This window comes from Malaclemys terrapin, chromosome 7, assembly GCF_027887155.1.
Source record: "Malaclemys terrapin pileata isolate rMalTer1 chromosome 7, rMalTer1.hap1, whole genome shotgun sequence".
Taxonomy (NCBI): Eukaryota; Metazoa; Chordata; order Testudines; family Emydidae; genus Malaclemys; species Malaclemys terrapin.
In genome coordinates, this window is record NC_071511.1 from 2,103,250 (window position 1) to 2,121,441 (window position 18,192).

Here is an 18,192-nt window from a genome sequence, read left to right on the forward strand (position 1 = left end):
CCCAGAACCCCGACCAATCTAACCCCCCCGTTCCCTGTCCCTTGCCTGCCCCAACCGCTCTCTACACCCCCTTCTCCTGACAGCCCCCCCCAGAACCCCTGACCAAACTAACCCCCCCGTTCCCTGTCCCTTGCCTGCCCCAGCCGCTCTCTACACCCCCTTCTCCTGACAGCCCCCCCAGAACCCCCAACCAATCTAACCCCCCCATTCCCTGTCCCTTGCCTGCCCCCCCCCCCCCACCAGGCCGAGGCAGAGCTGCGGGCGCCACGTGCAGCCAAACACTGTGCCGCGCTGCTCTGCGGGGGAGGAGGGAGCGGGGGAGGGGGAGGGACTCTGGCTGCTAGAGTCCCCAGTGGCTGCGAGCGGCTTTCAATCAGGCCCAGCCGTCCAATCAGCCGCACCGCACTCTGCAGGAGGGGAAGGGGGAAATCCCGGACATTTCTACCTTATTAGAAATCCCCCCCAGACGGCCATTTAAAGCTGAAAAAGCCGGACATGTCCGGGGAAACTCGGACGGATAGTAACCCTAATTATTCACATCTCGCATATGAGGAAAACCAGGGCCTCCAGGTAAAGTGATTTATCCAAAATCACACAAGAAGTCTGGCAGTGTCAGGGAAAGAACTAGATCTCCTGATTTTTATTATTGTGGGATTTAATCACTAGTTTGTTCTTCCTCTGCAGGTAGCAGGAGTGCCCCCCTAATCTGAATAAATTTACGGTAGAGTGAGCAAGTAAGTGTGTTTCCTTTTTAAAAGTTTCTCTAGTTAAGATTTCAACATCATACATTTATTTGAGCCTCCGGGCCTCAAGGTTGAAACTAAGCTAAAAAATGAATTCAGAAAGCAGCTTATCCATTTTTATGATTCATTACCTTACCCACTGTAGACAGACATAACAAAAATTAGAAAATCATGCTGTGATTAAGTAATAATTAAGGATTTTGGTTCTGCTATGTTCAGGAAGAAGCACATAACTTTTTTCTAATCTTTTGAAGTTGTTAATCTCTTAAAATGTTCTGATTTGCAAGTCACTGAAACAAAAAATAATTCTGAATGGTACAAATTTCATATCAATTGAGATTTTATTATACCATTAAACAACTGAAGCTGATATACAATGTAACCTCTGTTTGGTAATTTATTGATCTGTACACTTTATCTGTTTCTGTTTGAAAAGATTCATTCACCAAAAGAGAGAGAAAACATCCTGCTTACTGGTTGCAAAAAAATATTTGAGATTGTAAAGGAAAGAAAAATGATGACATCCTGATCAGTCCAATGTAATACATGTAGGTTATGATGACAAGACAGCTTGCGTCAGTCAGCCTATACTGAACCAATGTGAATTGAGGTCAGTGGCTATTAATCATTTGTCAAAGACTGCAGGCCCTTATCAGCCAGTTATAGATAGAAGGATGTTTATATCACAACCACAAGTGGCAAAGCTCTAAAGAATTTAAACCACAGCACAGCAATGACACTTTTTATAGATAAAATAGAAATCTAAACGAAATGCTGGCCTGGATAGCATCATCCATTTCCAGTTAGTATTTTAGTAAATACTTTATAAGTTCTTCAGGGTTTTAGAACCTTGGTTAGTTTTCATTTTTTTCTTTTTTTGTAAACAGTTAGCAAACAAAGCCGAAATAAACACAAGACATGCTAGTAAAGAGGACACAGATTGTGGGTGCTGTGCTACTGAATGCAACCGCTGCTTATTTTACTCAATCAGTTACCGTGCCTTTATCCCCACATATCTGAGGGTAGGACTGAATACTATAAAGTCAACAGAGTAATTACAAAAGAGATACTTTCCATAGCAACTGTCTGCAGGAAGGTGGATTGGCAGGCTGGGGAGAACATGGAGTTTGAGTGGGAAGAGACGTGGAGCAGGAAGGAGAGCAGCTGGACTTGTTGGGATCTTTAGGGGTCAGAGCCCTTACCCCACCCCCAAGTCTTAGTGGGGGCATGGAAGAGCCCTTCAAAATCACTCCCAGTCAATGGGAGCCTTATTAAGCCCAGGAGATCCCAACTAGTCTAGGGACGTTTGTCAGCTCCCCCGCCCTCCCCAAACAGCCTAAGCAGGGTCTTTGGGAGATTGACAATTCTGTTTAGGCTTTTGGGGACTTTTGGGAAACTTCCTAAATCTTGCAGTTTTATTGGGATTAAGGTGTTGAGCTGTCAGTGTGCTTGTCCGGTGCATATTGGGGCAAAGTGAAAGCTGTGGTAGTTATCTGAGAGAGTCTCAGTGCCTTGCTTGAGAAGTGGAATCCTCACTCCTAAATTCCTGGCTCTCGAACATTCTAGTTTTTGCTCTGGTTTTTCACATAAATGCTTTTTAAAGGTGCGATACCCATAACTCGCTGATATGGACCAGCCACCTTACTTACAGATGTCCCGATTTTATAGGGACAGTCCCGATTTTTGGGTCATTTTCTTATTTAAGCTCCTATTACTCCCCACCCCCTGTCCCGATTTTTCACATTTGCTGTCTGGTCACCCTAATCAGAGAACTCTCTCATACAGCATGGGTCAGATTTTAAGTGCTGGCCTTTCATGCTGCGGCCACAATCCACAGCAGGTAGACATCTAACTACAAATATCTGTGCCCCCAGTTTATTGTGGGTACATTTATTTATTTATTTTGGACAGGTGCAAAGTCACAAGCCCAGCTGAAGCCTGACTGAAAATCTGGCTGTGCATCTTTTGTATGAGATTACTGAGGTATAAAATATGTTTCTTATTACAGGAAGCCCTGTTTAAGTGCTGAAATATTTATGTCCCATCTTAGCTTGTTTATGCAGTTACTTGGGAAACCAACTGCTTGAACTTCAGAGCATAAATTTCAGTAGGTGGCTTGGGAAGAGCCTGGTATGCCACCATGCCAATGTTGTGACAACCGGTGAGTCCCAGGCATAGCCAGTGTTTATAGCAATCGTTTTCAACTTTAATAAAAAACATGACAGAAAATCGGCTCTTTTTTGGAAAGAACAGATTTTCTGAAAAGAGTCTGTAGAAACTTCAAAAAGTCTGTCCGTACAGTGCCTACAGCTTGGCTCTCAGTGCCTTCTTGAGAGCTGTGCCAGGTTTTACAGCCCTGCAGGGCCTGAAAGCCTGTACAATATTTCTCTGCATTTAGCATTTCTTTTTATAAAACTTTCAGACCTTCCATGCCACATGAAGCTGATGGAGGATGAAGCAGTACCAGCTGCATGCAAGGTGGGTCGCAATTTGCAGCCCTCTGCACTAGAAGGAGATATCACTCCTAGGTGAGGGTAGTGGCAGCAACGCCACTGCTTTCCTCTTTGGGCTCAGCTGGGGGAGAACAACTTTAAAATCCAGCCAGCACGTCACAGGAGTCCCACTTATGGAAACTGCCTGGCTCGGGCTTGGAATCCAGCATCTCTCCAGGTGGGCCTGGCCCTCCCGGCCAACCAGTCTCACTGTGCTAGCAGGTTCTGAACCCCACAGAGGAGCACAGTCTGGTGTAACCGTACTGATATTCCAGGGTGGCTTTCTGACCTGGGCTCTGAGTCTAGCTCTAGCCCTTTCTGTTTATTGCACTCAGTGCCATTATCTTTTAAGAGGTTTCCTTTTCCTATCTGTTCCTTAACTTGGTTAGGGAAAGAAGTTAAATTTACTGGATAGTAACTGCCGTGATCACTCTCTCTGTATTTTATGAATAACATTACCACCCACGCTTTTTCCCAGTCATTTGGTACCTCCTCAGTGGTCCACGACTATTCAAAAGGAAACTGCTTGTGTGGATTGTCTCAATACCATTACGTTGGCTATCATTCACATCCGCTAATCTACACAGCATAGATCCATTTTTCAAATATTCTTCTACCTGCTTCTCTGCAACAGCTACTCCCTGCTTAGGAGGATTTAGATAGTTCCCAACTGTCCAGATGGAGCCCCCTTTTCTTTTTCTTATTTCATGGTGTTCAGCTAATAACTTATTGCTGTAATCACAGCTGCCGTTTCTACTTGCTCTGAGCGGATACCGAAACATTCCCCAACCGAGTGATCCAAAGGAGTTGCTATTTCAGCCCACTAGAGGGAGTGCAAGTTGTTAATCATGCTCAGTAGCTGTTCTGAAGCTGATGTGGAAGACTTCTTTAAGGGCAGACACGCCTGCTTGTGAACACATCCCATGCCCCTATCCTCCTGGCTTTAGTTAGAAGCTGGAAGCTCCTGGCCAATCAATAATGAGCGCTGTCAGGGATACAAAACTGTCAGTCCTGTTGAGCACCAGTCAGATCTAGCCCAGCTGGGAGAAGAGAGAACTGCCAGGGATAACCCATACTGAATCTGTGGGTTGGAGCTCAATACAGTTTCCTGTAATTTTACAGGTTAGTTGGACCTTATTGGTCTGCAGCAGATATATGTTCAAGCATCTCTAAAGTCCTTAGACCCAAGAAGGAAAATAAGTATTTTTTTTTTAAATATAGCACTGGGTCATAGTTAAAGGGATAGGGAAGTTTGCTACTAGCCTAAAAGGCTCCTGCCCTGGTCTTGTTGTTCTAAGCAGCAAGCTTAGAATTAAGTAAATCGGGTGCTTGTGTTTGTGTGAATATGTATGTTATTGAGACACAAAGCATGGCCCTGTGTCCTGACCGGCAGAGCAGCCGTCAGATCCACACACAGCCTCCCCCCCAACTCTGTAGGGAGAAGAGAGAACTGCCAGGGATAACCCAGTTTGAATCTGTGGGTTGGAGCTCAATATGGTTTCCTGTAATTTTACAGAAGTCAGTGAGATTGAGACTGGGAAGACACCGTAAAGGAACAATCGCAGATCAGAGGCCAAAGGGCTTTGTGAGGTGTGTTATGTCATTGAACCAACGACAGCGTGTGAGCCTAACAGCTGCAGTAATTGTCAAGTTTCTTTCTCTTATTTGAAGTTGTGTATGTGCTCAATGTCATGGATGCTGAAACAACTGGTTATGCAGTATAACTAAATGCTTTATTTAATTGTCAATAGAATACCCAGGCTCAGCCTACATGACAGCAGAAGATCCCGGATTGTCAGAAGACCCAATCGCTGTATTTATTTATAACCATTTTTGGGGTTAGGCCTGTGTTATATTTTTCATTTGAAAGGACTGGTAAGTAAATTGACTTGCCTCCCCTCTACATAGGTTACATGCACATTTTTTCTTACAGTGCTTGTTAAAACTAGTTTTAAAGAATAGTTCAGGAGCTCACTCATTTTAGAATCACCATCAGTTTTATCTCTCTTCTCATTCACTTGTCCCCCTTTCCTCCATGGTGAACAACATTTCTAAGTTTTCCATCTTCAAATAAAATGTAACAATATGAATCATGATTTTTCAGTCACAGGCTATAAAATACTCCTGCATTACGTAAATCTTCTCCAGTTTTTATATCCTGATGCAAGCTGACCTCAAAATATTGTCTTCTATGTTTACAGCCCAATAATGCCTTTCTGGGAGCTCAGAAGGGATACTGAATTTATGAGGCAATTGCAAGTCAGGTATTTTACAGGTATTTTGATTGCCCACATTTGTCAAAAATGATTTTGTAAAAAAATTAAAGATTACTGTGTGATAGATTAAACAGCGGTACAAAAGCTGGTAGTAATTTTTGCCCAGAAAATTTGACTTTGCATCTGTATATAAAACACAAACTAACTTTCTTGAACATATTAACCTGACCTGGTATGTTCAAATGTTTATCTTATGTGTATGATAAAGGAGTTTATTAAGTTTTTCAGTATATAAAATGCACCTGGCACTAAAGCGTTTGAGCATATGCACAACATTTCATATACTGTAACAATGACGTTTAACAAATGAACTACTCATCCTTCCCTTGGGAAAAAGCCTGCAAAAAGAGATGGACCATGAGCCATGCCCTAAAGATAGAAGACTTGAGCACTGTCAGACCAGAGAGAGAAATCAATTCCAGAATTAAGGGCCCTGCACCCAGAATGCCCACATACTAGCTACCTGGCATTTATATCTGGGGAGCTGGGATAGGTAAGCAGGTCTCAAGCTATCTATGGCCTTTGTAGACCAAAGTCAACACCTTGATGTACACATGAAAGAGAAGAGGAAGCCAGGCCTGCTAACAAATAACTGCTGTAATATGCTCTCTGAACAAGGACCACCAAGAATGCAGGTAGCTGCCAAGTGCACCAGCTGATGCTTTCGAGGGATCTTCAAGAGTAGTCCCATGCACTTCACGTTAGGATAACAAAAGCATGGATGACAGTGCTGAAATCCAGGCCTGAGAAACGAATGGTTACAAACACCTCATTGTAGAATATCAGGGTTGGAAGGGACCTCAGGAGGTCATCTAGTCCAACCACCTGCTCAAAGCAGGACCAATCCCCAGACAGATTTTTACTCCACTTCCCTAAATGGTCCCCTCAAGGATTGAAGTCACAACCCTGGGTTTAGCAGGCCAATCTCAAACCACTGAGCAATCCCTCCCCCCCCATACAGGCAGAGTATAAAGAATTATAGATGTGTGCTGCAAATATGTTTGTAAAAGGTGTTTGTCCAGCATGCATAAGCCCAGCCTGTCCTAGACAAAGAAACGTTGTTTTGCCTGCTTGACTGCGTCTGCAATGTAAATTGAGCCTGATAAACCCAGAAACAAGGGAAGTACATTTACACATACAGTAAACGCAGCTATCAAACTAGCAAGCAGGGGGGATGACCACTTAGCATTCACAAGAGGGATGGAAGCTATACCCCTAGGACGCCTGCCTGGCTCTTGAAACAGAGACAATGGACTTTAGGAATTATAAGTAGAAACAAAAAAACATTTTGGCCACTAAAGGACCCAAGAGGCCAGAGCTCTAGAAATCTGAGAAAGGTGGATCCTTCAACCAAGGGGGTTGATGTCGCTGGGAACAGACTATAGGTGAGAGACCCGCTTAGACAAAGATTGTAACTTGCCGACATTAAGTTTTAGTCACTAGAAAGCATGTTTTGTTAGTAACCTTTCATATCTCTTTCACTCTTACCTGAAGAGACAAGGTAGATAGTATTTTTTATTAGACCAACTTCTGTTGGTGAGAGACAAAAGCTTTTGAGCCGTACAGAGCATTTCTTCAGGTCTGTCCAATAAAAGATATTGCCTCACCCACCAGGTCTCTAATACCCTGGGACCGACATGGCTACAACAACACAGCATACTCTTACTTGAAATCACTTAAACCTATGTTCTTTGTTAATAAACTTATTCATGTGTTATTACAAAACTTTCTCAGTGCTGATCTTCAGCTAACCTAACAAGCTAATGTGGGCACCATCTCTTTGGAGGCAGTGAACTTAATAACAGCATCCAGTGAGAGGGACTGGACACTCCAGAGAGACGTCTCTCGGGAACTGGAGTTCACTGATTGTTACCTACAAGGCAAGGTTTTAGCTGAACAGAAATGGAAAAGGTGCTTTACTACTGACAACTGGACACCAGAAGCATCCCCAGATTGTTAATATCCTGAAACAAAGCAAACAGACCTCTTCAGTAATAGAGGAATATATCACACCCTCAAGATCTTTTCCCTGCCTCACCAGCATCACCTACAGATAGATTAAACTTCATGCAACTTGCTTTCATCTGAAAACAGTCTTGGCCAAGCATTGGAAAAGCAAAGAGAGCATCACTGGGGTCAGATGAAAAATGAGACACAGCTGTCTGTCTGAACTACAGTTCAATATGGAGGCTCGACAGGTGGGGTGACAAAAGGATCGTAAGATTTCACAGATAAAGTAGTTTAAGAGGTTTCTGATGGTGGACAAGTCTCTCTCTCTCTCTCTCTTTCAAAAGGTCCCATTGAAGCCAAGGGGAGTTTTGGTCCTGATTACAATGGGAACAGACACAACTTCAAACTTGAATAGTTTATATACGTTATAGACAGACTAAATCTGCAAATGCCCCAGTACTATTACATAATACTCTACTCTTGAAAGTGCTGTGTAACTAAAGGCCTGTCTAATTCCATAATGTTAAAATCATGTATCATTTGTGAAGAATGGGGCTCCTTGACTACAAGGAATGTAATCCGCCCTCCCCAACACAAACCAACCCACACCCCTAAATGACTGTAGCCCCAGTCCTGCAATGTGATGTGCACACAAAGTCCTACTGTGTCATGCACCACTTCACAGGATCAGGGCCTACATCGCTTACATTACATGCATGACACTATGTGCATATGGCTATTTCATATAGTGGAGTTCTGTCCTGCACCCTGGGATAATGTGGTCACACTGCAATGTTACAGAACTCTGAAGAAAAAGAGCGGTGGGAAAACGCTATGAAGAGGTAACAATTGAAAAAACGATTTAAGATGAAATCAAAAAAAGACACATTTACTAGCCAGAATATTCTAACTGAATTCTCACTGCCTGGCCCCTAAACAGAATCTTACCTTGGATTGGAATGAGGAAGTGGGTTCATTTCTTTTTGATAATGATGACCTTGATTGACAGGCTGTGGAAAACACAAAAAACAGTAGTGAGAAGGTAACTGTGCAAATATTTTTTCAGTATATCTAGAGGTATAAGAGAGAATCCTTTGTGAACAATATATTTGTAGTATCTGATATATTAGAATTCTATGGTCTTCATCACTGAGGTGGAATTTCAAAAATGGTATTCAGGTTCCAATTTTGTAAAAGTACATTTTAAATTGATGATTTTCGTGGTTGATATGCCTATACATCATTGTACATTGAGTTACAGTATAAGCATTTACATGAGATTTGATCACCTTGCACAAAGTAGATGCAAATCCTATGAAACGTTGTTAACTCTAGTTTATCAATGTTTATCTCCATGATGGTGTCCTACTCAGTTTTAATGTTATATAATGTGGATCACATTTTTAGTTAAAAGAAACAGTGTATTTAACATAAAAAACGAATGTTCAGAAACTGATATAAAAAAATCCAAGAGCTCTAAATTTTAGGAATATATTTTTGTCTCAGTGCAAGGTAACAGAAGAATAATCATTATATTTACAAAGCACCCAGCTCCACCCAAAGCACTCAGGGCATGACACAGACAAATTAAAACATAACCATACACAAACATTGTCAATACACAATGAAATGAGAAATACTAAAAACAAACATGCAGCTTTATTAAAGGAATAGAGTCTTAAACAGGGACCAACATTAACAAAATGAGCGTGTTCCCATGATTTTTGGAAGTGGAGAGAGATGTGATCAAACAGATGTCCCTGGGGAGTGATGTTCATATCACTGATCAAACTGTGATCGTGAACATCCCAAAAAAGGGTAGTAGGAGAGAAGGGAAAACCCAGAGCACCCAGTCAGGCTATCTATGAATCATAACATCTGTTCCCAGTGATCTTTGATCTGGTTCTCCAGTAAAGAGTAGCCTGGGTTTTACATTTTCACTGGATGGGAATATATCCGCCTTGGGATGACCTAGTGAAGATATCAGCTGGGATATGTCTGGGTTTAAAGATCAGTTTCTGTTGTCTGTCTGCTTACATCTTATAATGTATTATATATTATTTGCATCTCCATAGTTCCTAGGAGCACCTAATCATGGATGAGTATCTCCACTGTGCTAGGCACTGTACAATACAAATACAGAACAAAAAGACAGTCCCTACCCCAAAGAGCTGACAATCTAAGTATAAGACAAGAGACAACACATGGATACAGACAGACCAATGGGGAGCACAAGGAAATAATGAGCGGCAGGCAGGGTGGTGGTCTTGACGGAGAATGGAAGTACTGGGGAAGGCTTGGTGGGAGAGGGAAGATTAAGAGCTCAGTTTTATTCCTGTTTGGCTTAAGCTTGTCGCTCGACATTCACGAGGAGATGACAGAGAGACAGGCTGAGATTTTAGTTGGTACAGAAGGAGACAGGTCTGGAATACAAAAGTATACCTGTGAGTCGCCAGCCTAGAGATGGTAGTTGAATTTGTGTTTGTGGATGAGATTATCCAGAAATAAGGAGAAGAGAAGGGGACCAAGGACAGAGCCCTGTGGAGACCCTGCAGAAAGCAGTAGGGGAGGATCTTCCAAAGGACATGCTGAAGGAGTGATTAGAGAGGTAGGAGGAGAACCGGGGAGAACAAGATTTCAAGAAGAGCGTGGTCAACAATGTCAAGGGTGGTTGACAGGTCAAGGAGGATGAGGATGGAGTACTGATTCTGAGATCTGACTAGGAAGAGGTCATTAGAGACTTTGAAAGCCAGGCTGGACAGGGTCTAGGATGGAATTGGAGGAGATTGCGATTGTAGACAGTGTGTTAAATTATCTTAGAGATGAAATGGAGAAGAGAGCTGGGGCATTAATTAGAGAGGCAAGTGGAGTCAAGTGTGGTTTTTTTCAAGACCGGAGAGACTAGAGCATGCATGTACTGTCAGGGGGAAGAGCCAGAGGAGAGAGACAGACCAAGGAGAAGAGGATGGGAGTATTTTTGTGTTCAGTGGCTCCTTTCTGTGTATCGCCATGATGGAAGCTAAGAGTCACGAAGTTATAGATGAACTTCTTGTGGCACCTCAGATGCAGTCACAGAGAGTTGTCTGATTGAACCATAACATGCTCTTTCTAGTGACCCTGAAATCTCAAAGAGCCAACCAGACTACTCTTTGCTAGAAATGGGATGTTTTGGAAGTAGTTTATTAGAGTGGCCCAGGTGTGCTTCCCTCCTGAAAGGCAGGCATTTGTGGTCAGAATATTTTGGGGGTATGGATTACAGAGGGAGGGCCAGGTTTTTAAAGGTATTTAGGTGCCCCAGTGGAATTTTCCATAGTATCTAGGTATCTAGCACCCATTGAAATCAATGCGTGTTTACGTGCCAAGGTGCTTTTGAAAATCTCACTAGGTGCTTAAGTATCTTTAAAATCTGGCCTGGAGTATCCTACCATCAGGTGGGCTTCCTGTTTCCATCAAGGGAGTGACTGAGCTGTGTAAATGGAATCATCATTTTCCTTTTCATCTCTTGTTGGGAACAGCTGCAGGCACATATGAGGAAGCCCAGAATGTCTAGGAGTGCTGAGGTGACAGATATAGAGGTGGTGTATCTGAATCAGTATTTGCATCTGCCACTGGCATAATATATTAGCATGAATATTTTTGAGGAAGTGTTTTTCCATAGGGGACCAACTGGGGTAGTCAGGGCAGGAAGGAAAAGAGGTCTCATGGTGGTCACTTAACTGTTTCCACTTATAGTTCAGGCATTATTCCTAAATGCCTCTTGTCATGCATTCACAGGGTCAGGTCTATGCTCTGGCCTTCAACCAGTCTCCTGGGAATATCCCTTTAGTGGACCCCAGAGATCCACGCTGTTCTGCAAGAGCAGGTCCGTAGTCTCCATGACTCTGAAACGAGCCCTTTCTGCCACAGTGTTGCACTGGGAGCTCATGTTCAATTGCATGTCTGAAAGTCTTTGGACTAGCATCAGGAAAGTGGGCTTAGGACAGAGTGTATATTGGGGAAGCCATGGCTTCTTCAGGCCCTCTTTCCGTGAACTCCATCTTCGCTCTTCCCCATCCCTTTGTCTATCAGTCCCAAATCCATCATTCACATGTGTAGGTTCTATTCAGTTCTTGTTAATGATTCTGGTTTCCATCCAGACACATAGGTGGCTCAAACACCCCATTGCTTTTCTTTCCACTCAAAGTATGGCTGTACAAAGCCCACAGGGAGACTGAGGTTCGTATGTGGATCACAAAAACATTTTTAAAATTCCCACATTCTTAAGAACATAAGAACGGCCACACTGGGTCAGACTAAAAGTCCATCTAGCCCAGTATCCTGTTTTCTGACAGTGGCCAATGTCAGGTGCCCCAGAGGGAATGAACAGAACAGGGAATCATCAAGTGATCCATCCTGTCGCCCATTCCCAGCTTCTGGAAAACAGAGGCTAGGGACACCATCTCTGCCCATCCTGATGAATACACATACAATACTTTTTCTAAAATACTCTCTTCCTAGCCAAACATTTACTTCTTTGCTTTCAGGAACATGGCTGTCTGGGAATATTCATTCTCTGGCCATTTAATCCCCAAAGAGAGGAAATGGAGGTTCCTGAAACTATGTCAGCTCTACAGGGTGACAAGTGGTAGGCTTAGATAGGTTAGTGTGCCTGGGTCCCAGTTAAAAGAAAACTGTATGTACCTACATGTATGCGTCAGTAAAAGGCTCTGCTAGAGGGGAGGCAGCGGGAAAGGCTCCAGCAGTGGGACACTACACTGCTAAAAATAACCGTGGAGACAGGGAAGCACTGCTTGGTTGTGTAGACAGCAATGTAGGATACATATTCTAAGGCAGTGGTGCTCAATGTATTTACCATTGTGGGTTGCATATGCAGCTCCCTCTGTGTTATGTGGGATGCACAATACAGTAGAGCCTCAGAGATATGAACACATCGGGAATGGAGGTTGTTCATAACTCAAATATTCGTAACTCTGAACAAAGCGTTATGGTGGTTCTTTCAAAAGTTTACAACTGAACATTGACTTCATACAGCTTTGACATTTTACTACGCAGAAGAAATACGCTGCTTTCCCTTAATTTTTTTATTAGTTTACATTTAACACAGTACAGTACTGTATTTGCTTTTTTTTTCTCTCTGCTGTTGCCTGATTGTGTACCTCCAGTTCCAAATGAGGTGTGTAGTTGTGTGTGTGTTCATAACGCTGAGGTTCTACTGTATATCTATATTACACCTCTACTCTGATATAATGCGACCTGATATAACACAAATTCAGATATAATGCGATAAAGCAGCGCTCCGGGGGTGCGGGGCTGCGAACTCCGACGGATCAAAGCAAGTTCGATATAACGCGGTTTCACCTATAACACAGTAAGATTTTTTGGCTCCCGAGGACAGCGTTATATCGGGGTAGAGGTGTAGTTGTACATTTACAAAAAAAAAAAAAAGTTTAGTGCTTGTTATATGACAGCAATACGATTCAAATCGATATCGTACCTTTCATTACAACACTGCCAAATATCTATCAAGAGCATTTTAAATGAGCAAAGTCAGTCAAAACATTAACTGTTAAAATTAATTAATTTACTGTAAGGGTGGCATGGCGTGGTGTATTGCCACCCTCACTTCCGCGCTGCTGCTGACGGCATGGTTGGGCTGAGCTCCTGGAGTCCGCCTCCAAAGATAGGGAGCCCTGACTGATGTTAGCCCCCTCCCCCCCCGCCAGAGACTGCACCCCCTGCACCCAACCCCACTCAGGGCCTGCCCCTCAGCCCCTCCCCAGACTGCCCTCAATCACCCAACCTTCCTGGGACTGTCCTGCCAGCATCCAGACCCTCCCCCCAACACTGGGCTGGCACACGTGTCCCTGCAGAGACAGGGTGCCCTGTCCAGGGCAGAATGACGCCCCCCACCCCCAGGAACTTCTGCCTCCAACATCCAGTCCCCCACCCAGGGACTGCCTCCCAGCACCTACCTCAGCACGCAGTCCCCTAAGGACTGCCCCCTCCACCACTCAACCCCCCGCATCCAGGGACTGCCTCCAGCCAACAGTCCCCCGACCTAAAGTCTGTTCTCCATATACCAGTGGCATCCCCCTCCCCGTGGCCCTAGACCCCTGCACCCTCTGGTCTTCTACCTCTGCTGCACAGAGCTCAGTTGTGCAGCCTGCCCTGCCTGCCTGCTGCTGAGATCTTAGTGCCGGGGTGCCTGTTCCAGCCAGGGTCACTGAATCCGGGATCCTGTGGGGAGCACTGAGCACCCTGATCCTGGGAAGGGGGGGCACTGACACTGGGTCCAATCCTGCACTGCCCCATTTTTGTATCCCCTGCTGGCTATGCGCCCGAGGCAAGTGCTCCTCCCGCACCTGCCATAGTTATGGCCCTGATGATGTCACATGGGCCGCAGCTGTGGGCTGATTGGGCCACAAGCGGCCCGTAAGCAACAGGTTGACAACGACTGCTTTAGAGCCTAGGTGTGTCTTTACTGTACTTGCCTAAGCAATGCCTCACCATCTACACTACTGTTTCTATCAGTGCTAGGGAGGCATGCAATGTATTTACGTTACACACTGCCGTACGGCGTGTGCAGTGTAGACATACCCTAAGAATGGAAGGATTGTGAGATTCTGTCCTGACACAGGTAAGAACAAGAGACCTAGCATTGGAGAGGGGGTGCAGTCAGAGAGACCAGCTAGCCCTGTAACTATGATAAAGATGGATTAATGATACTCAATTCCGTGACACCTTAGAGATCAGGGACTGCATCTTGCCGAACCCTTCTTGAGTTGAGAACACTAGCTTTTCTTGTAACTCAACTCCTAGGCGAACAGACCTCAGAGGGAATGAGGAAGCTTTGCTTTAAATTTATTGTGAACTTCCGTGCCTAGAGACCTTGAGAGGCCCCTGGAGATGCTGTGGTAAGTGTGTCATTTAAGAATAGCAAACATCACTACCAATACCTTTGTGAACAGGCGAGCGAGTGGAGAACAGATGCATGGTTATGTAGTGATAGTGTCAATTTTAATTGGTTAGCCAAAAAATGGATGATTATTGGGTTGGATCTGAATACACAGATGATAAGCAGAGGCTCTAATATAGCACTTCTCATCCAGATAAGCTTCTGCTAGGTACATCAGTATATGCTGGGGACATATATATGATAGTGCAAGCCAGTCTCCATCCTGAATTTCATCTTCATCAACCTTTTCTGGCTTTTGAGAAATCAGATGGCCAAGACCCCCTCCCCGGATTTTTTTTGTTACGATGAAGAATACAGAGTAGAGCCCTGAGCATCTTTTGTTGTGAGAGACAAGCTCGACTGCTGCTATTTCTAGGAGATAAGAAAGCTTCTTCAATCTGGCTGAGTACTTGTCAATTCCCAAGGTTGGAGACAGAATGACAAAGGGGATGTAGAGGATCTCTAGACAGCGAATGCTGCACTGCTGTCTAAAATTGACTGGCACCAACTGTCTGAGAAATGGGGTATCCTGCCAGCAAGGCCTATTTTTGGGTGGAGGCAGGCAGGATACAGACATTTTGACTTTTTGGAATAGGAGGCTGAAGTGTACAGCTGCAAATATTCCACAGGATTGTGCAACACCTTTATGTGTATTTCATCTCTCTGAAAAGGTCAAGCGGGATGCAATGTACAATATTTTCATTTTCAAAATACTTATATTTTTTAATTCTACATCAATATTCTATTACTGATTTGGAATCTAAGCAATTTTTAATTTTTCATATTTTATAAAGCCTTACAAATCACCTTCAAGGTAAAATTCAATGTTTAAAAAAATATCTACATCTGACAGCTATGCTGGGTAATGTACAGTACCTAAAACTATTTTATTCCTTTTGGGCTGTCACAGTTTAGAACAGCTGCTAAACAACTTATACTTCAACAATTTCTTTTCACAGCATAGATATTACATTTCAGTTCTTGGAAAACGATCATTAGCCATAAAATTCAGTTTTTAGTAGATCAATTTTATAGTTGTATAAGAACATCTGTTCATTTGTTTTAACTGCAGCTTAGCAATATGATCTATATATCTTTGCAGTTCAGAAGGGTTTTTTTTGAACCTCATTAAAGCCAAAAATAGGTGGGCATCTTTTAAATGAAGCTGAAAATCAGACTAAAACATGCAAAATGATGGAAAATTTAAAGTCACAAAAAACACGTTACAAGTAAACTATTACATACATTTGCTAGGTAACATACTATTATGCTATACTACTTTATAGAAAATAAGGTGTATTCCAAAAATGAAAGGATATAAAATATGCCTTCTGGTGGTGCTGTTGCTATAGATTACATCAAGGGACAAAGAGGTTATATAAAATTACCCAGCATTTAGAACAAAAAGGCTTACCTTTTGGGGAAGAACTGTTGATAATTTTTGTGGAAAAATAAGAATAGACTTAATGGGGGAATATGATTTGCAAAAAACATTATCAATTTAATAGAGAGGAAAAGATGTTAATGCTTTAAATCAACAGAAGGAGACTACCTAGAAATGAAGTAATCTCTCAAGGTTAATCATGGCTAGGGACAATTTTTCAGATTGTCCTTAATTTTATAAAGTATAATGTACAGATTAGTTCTAATTTGATTCCTATACATTGTGCAGATGAACCCTGCTGATGTGTACTAATGGAAGATGGATGCAGGTACACTGTAGCTTTTCTGTGGTTTGCACATAAATATAATTTTTATTAAGGTCCTGATTGTTAGCATCTGCAGCTCCCCCTGACTCTCTGGGACTGATTTTCAGTAATGAAAATAATCCCCGTGTAAATATGAACTAGCTTTTAGTTATACAAATTCTGAATTTCAACACAGAATGGAAGCTGAAGAAATGAAGGCCTTTATTCATGTAGGGTGACATTCACCTGTAGCCATACAGCAGAACAATGCAAGGAAGAGAGAACAGTCTGCAAACGCTTTCTGCTCACTTCAGAAGGGGGCTCCACATGGACTCCAAATAGGCTGAATTTTGATCTGTCAGTTACCCTGAGTGACCATGGAGTAGCACAAGTATACTGCACACTTGAGTTTTGCTTAATGTCTGGATTCAATGACAACTCTGTCCAGTAGGTAAATGATATTAGTTCATAGATTAATTGATGTTAAAGCTGTTAGATCATCTAGCCTGGCCTCTTGCATATACTGCCATTAAATTTCATCCCGTTACCCCTGTACTGAGCCCAGTAACTTGTGTTTGACCAAAGCATCTTCCAGGCTGGCATCCAGTCTTAATCTGGAGATATAAAGAGATTAACCTTGTTCCAATGGTTAATCAGCCTCACTGTTAAAAATGTGTGCCTTATTTCTAATTTGAATTTGTCTGAGTTCAGCTTCCCCCCACTGGTTGCTATGCCTTTCTCTCCTCGACTGAAGAGCTTTTAGTACCTTGTATTTGCTCCCTGTGAAGATACTTATACACTGTAATCAAGTCACTTCTCAATCTTCTTTTTGATAAACTAAACAGACTGATGCTAAGTCTCTTGCTGTAAGGCATTTCCTCTAACCCTGGAATAATTTTTGTGGCTCTTTTCTGCACCCTCTCCAATTTTTCAACATCCTGTTTAGGATGTGGACACCAGAATTATATGCAATGTTTTAATATCTCTCTCACCAATCCCCTACACAGAGGTAAAATCACCTCCCTGCTTCTACTCACCATTCCACTGTTAATACACCCCAGGACCACATTAGCCCTTTCTGCCACAGCATTGCACTGGGAACTCATGTTCAACTGTTTGCCCACTATGATCCCTAAATCCTTTTCAGAGCCCCCATCCCGAAGATATGGCCTGGAGTCTTTGTTCCTAGACTGCATTTGGTTGTATTAAAATACATTTTGTTTGTGCTGAGCTTGCCAACGGGTCTAAATCACTCTGACTAACTTCCCTGTCCCTCATCATTATTTTCCATGCCACCAATCTTTGTGTCTTTAACAGTGATTTTATATTTATTTCCAGATCATTGATACAAATGTTGAACAGCCTGGGGCTTAGAACTGATCCCTGCATCATTTGATAATTTCCTGATGACAACTACTTTTTGGGATCTGCAAAAAGAACAGGAGTACTTGTGGCACCTTAGAGACTAACAAAGGTGCCACAAGTACTCCTGTTCTTTTTGCGGATACAGACTAACAAGGCTGCTACTCTGAAACCTTTTTGAGATCTGTTAGTTAGCCAGTTTTTAAATCAATTTAAAATGTGCTTTATTGATATTGTATAGTGCTAATTTGTTAATGAAAATGTCATACGGTACTAAATCAAATGCTGTACAAAATCCTAAGTATATTAATAACTGCTACAAAACAACTTGATCAACCAACCATGTAATCTCATTGTGACGCTGGCAAACTAGGTGTCAGCTCATGCCAAAGCCCCAGGCCTCACGGAATGTTTACAAACGATGTCTGGAAGCCAGGCCAATTCACTTATTAGCATAAATCAAAGTGATTGTTAAATGGATAAGAGTGTATTTGGTGTTTAAACTCCATGAAAACTAATGGGATGTTACTTGCATTGTTTTCATGTACCTGTATCCTATTATAATACAGTAGCAATCATTTACATTATGTATACCCCTGTAATTAAATAACCCATCAAACGAGAAAGAAGCCTTGTGGAATTCAAACGAAAAACTTTAACAGAAAAGTGCTAAATTTCAAAGCAAGTGGTGATTGTGTGATATAACTGGAGGTCAAAGACTCTAAA

The 18,192-nt window shown here is 42.6% G+C and overlaps 1 protein-coding gene across 11 annotated transcripts in view; it reads right to left on the minus strand.

Annotated features, from left to right (window-relative positions):
- Positions 1–18,192, minus strand: part of CFAP20DC (CFAP20 domain containing) — a 176,084-nt gene that overhangs the window by 25,634 nt on the left and 132,258 nt on the right. For all 11 annotated transcript variants that reach the window (XM_054033921.1, XM_054033920.1, XM_054033922.1 and 8 more), the window contains one exon: positions 8,410–8,471. In XM_054033921.1, the coding sequence (XP_053889896.1) occupies positions 8,410–8,471 (62 nt within the window). The remainder of the gene's footprint in view (positions 1–8,409; positions 8,472–18,192) is intronic.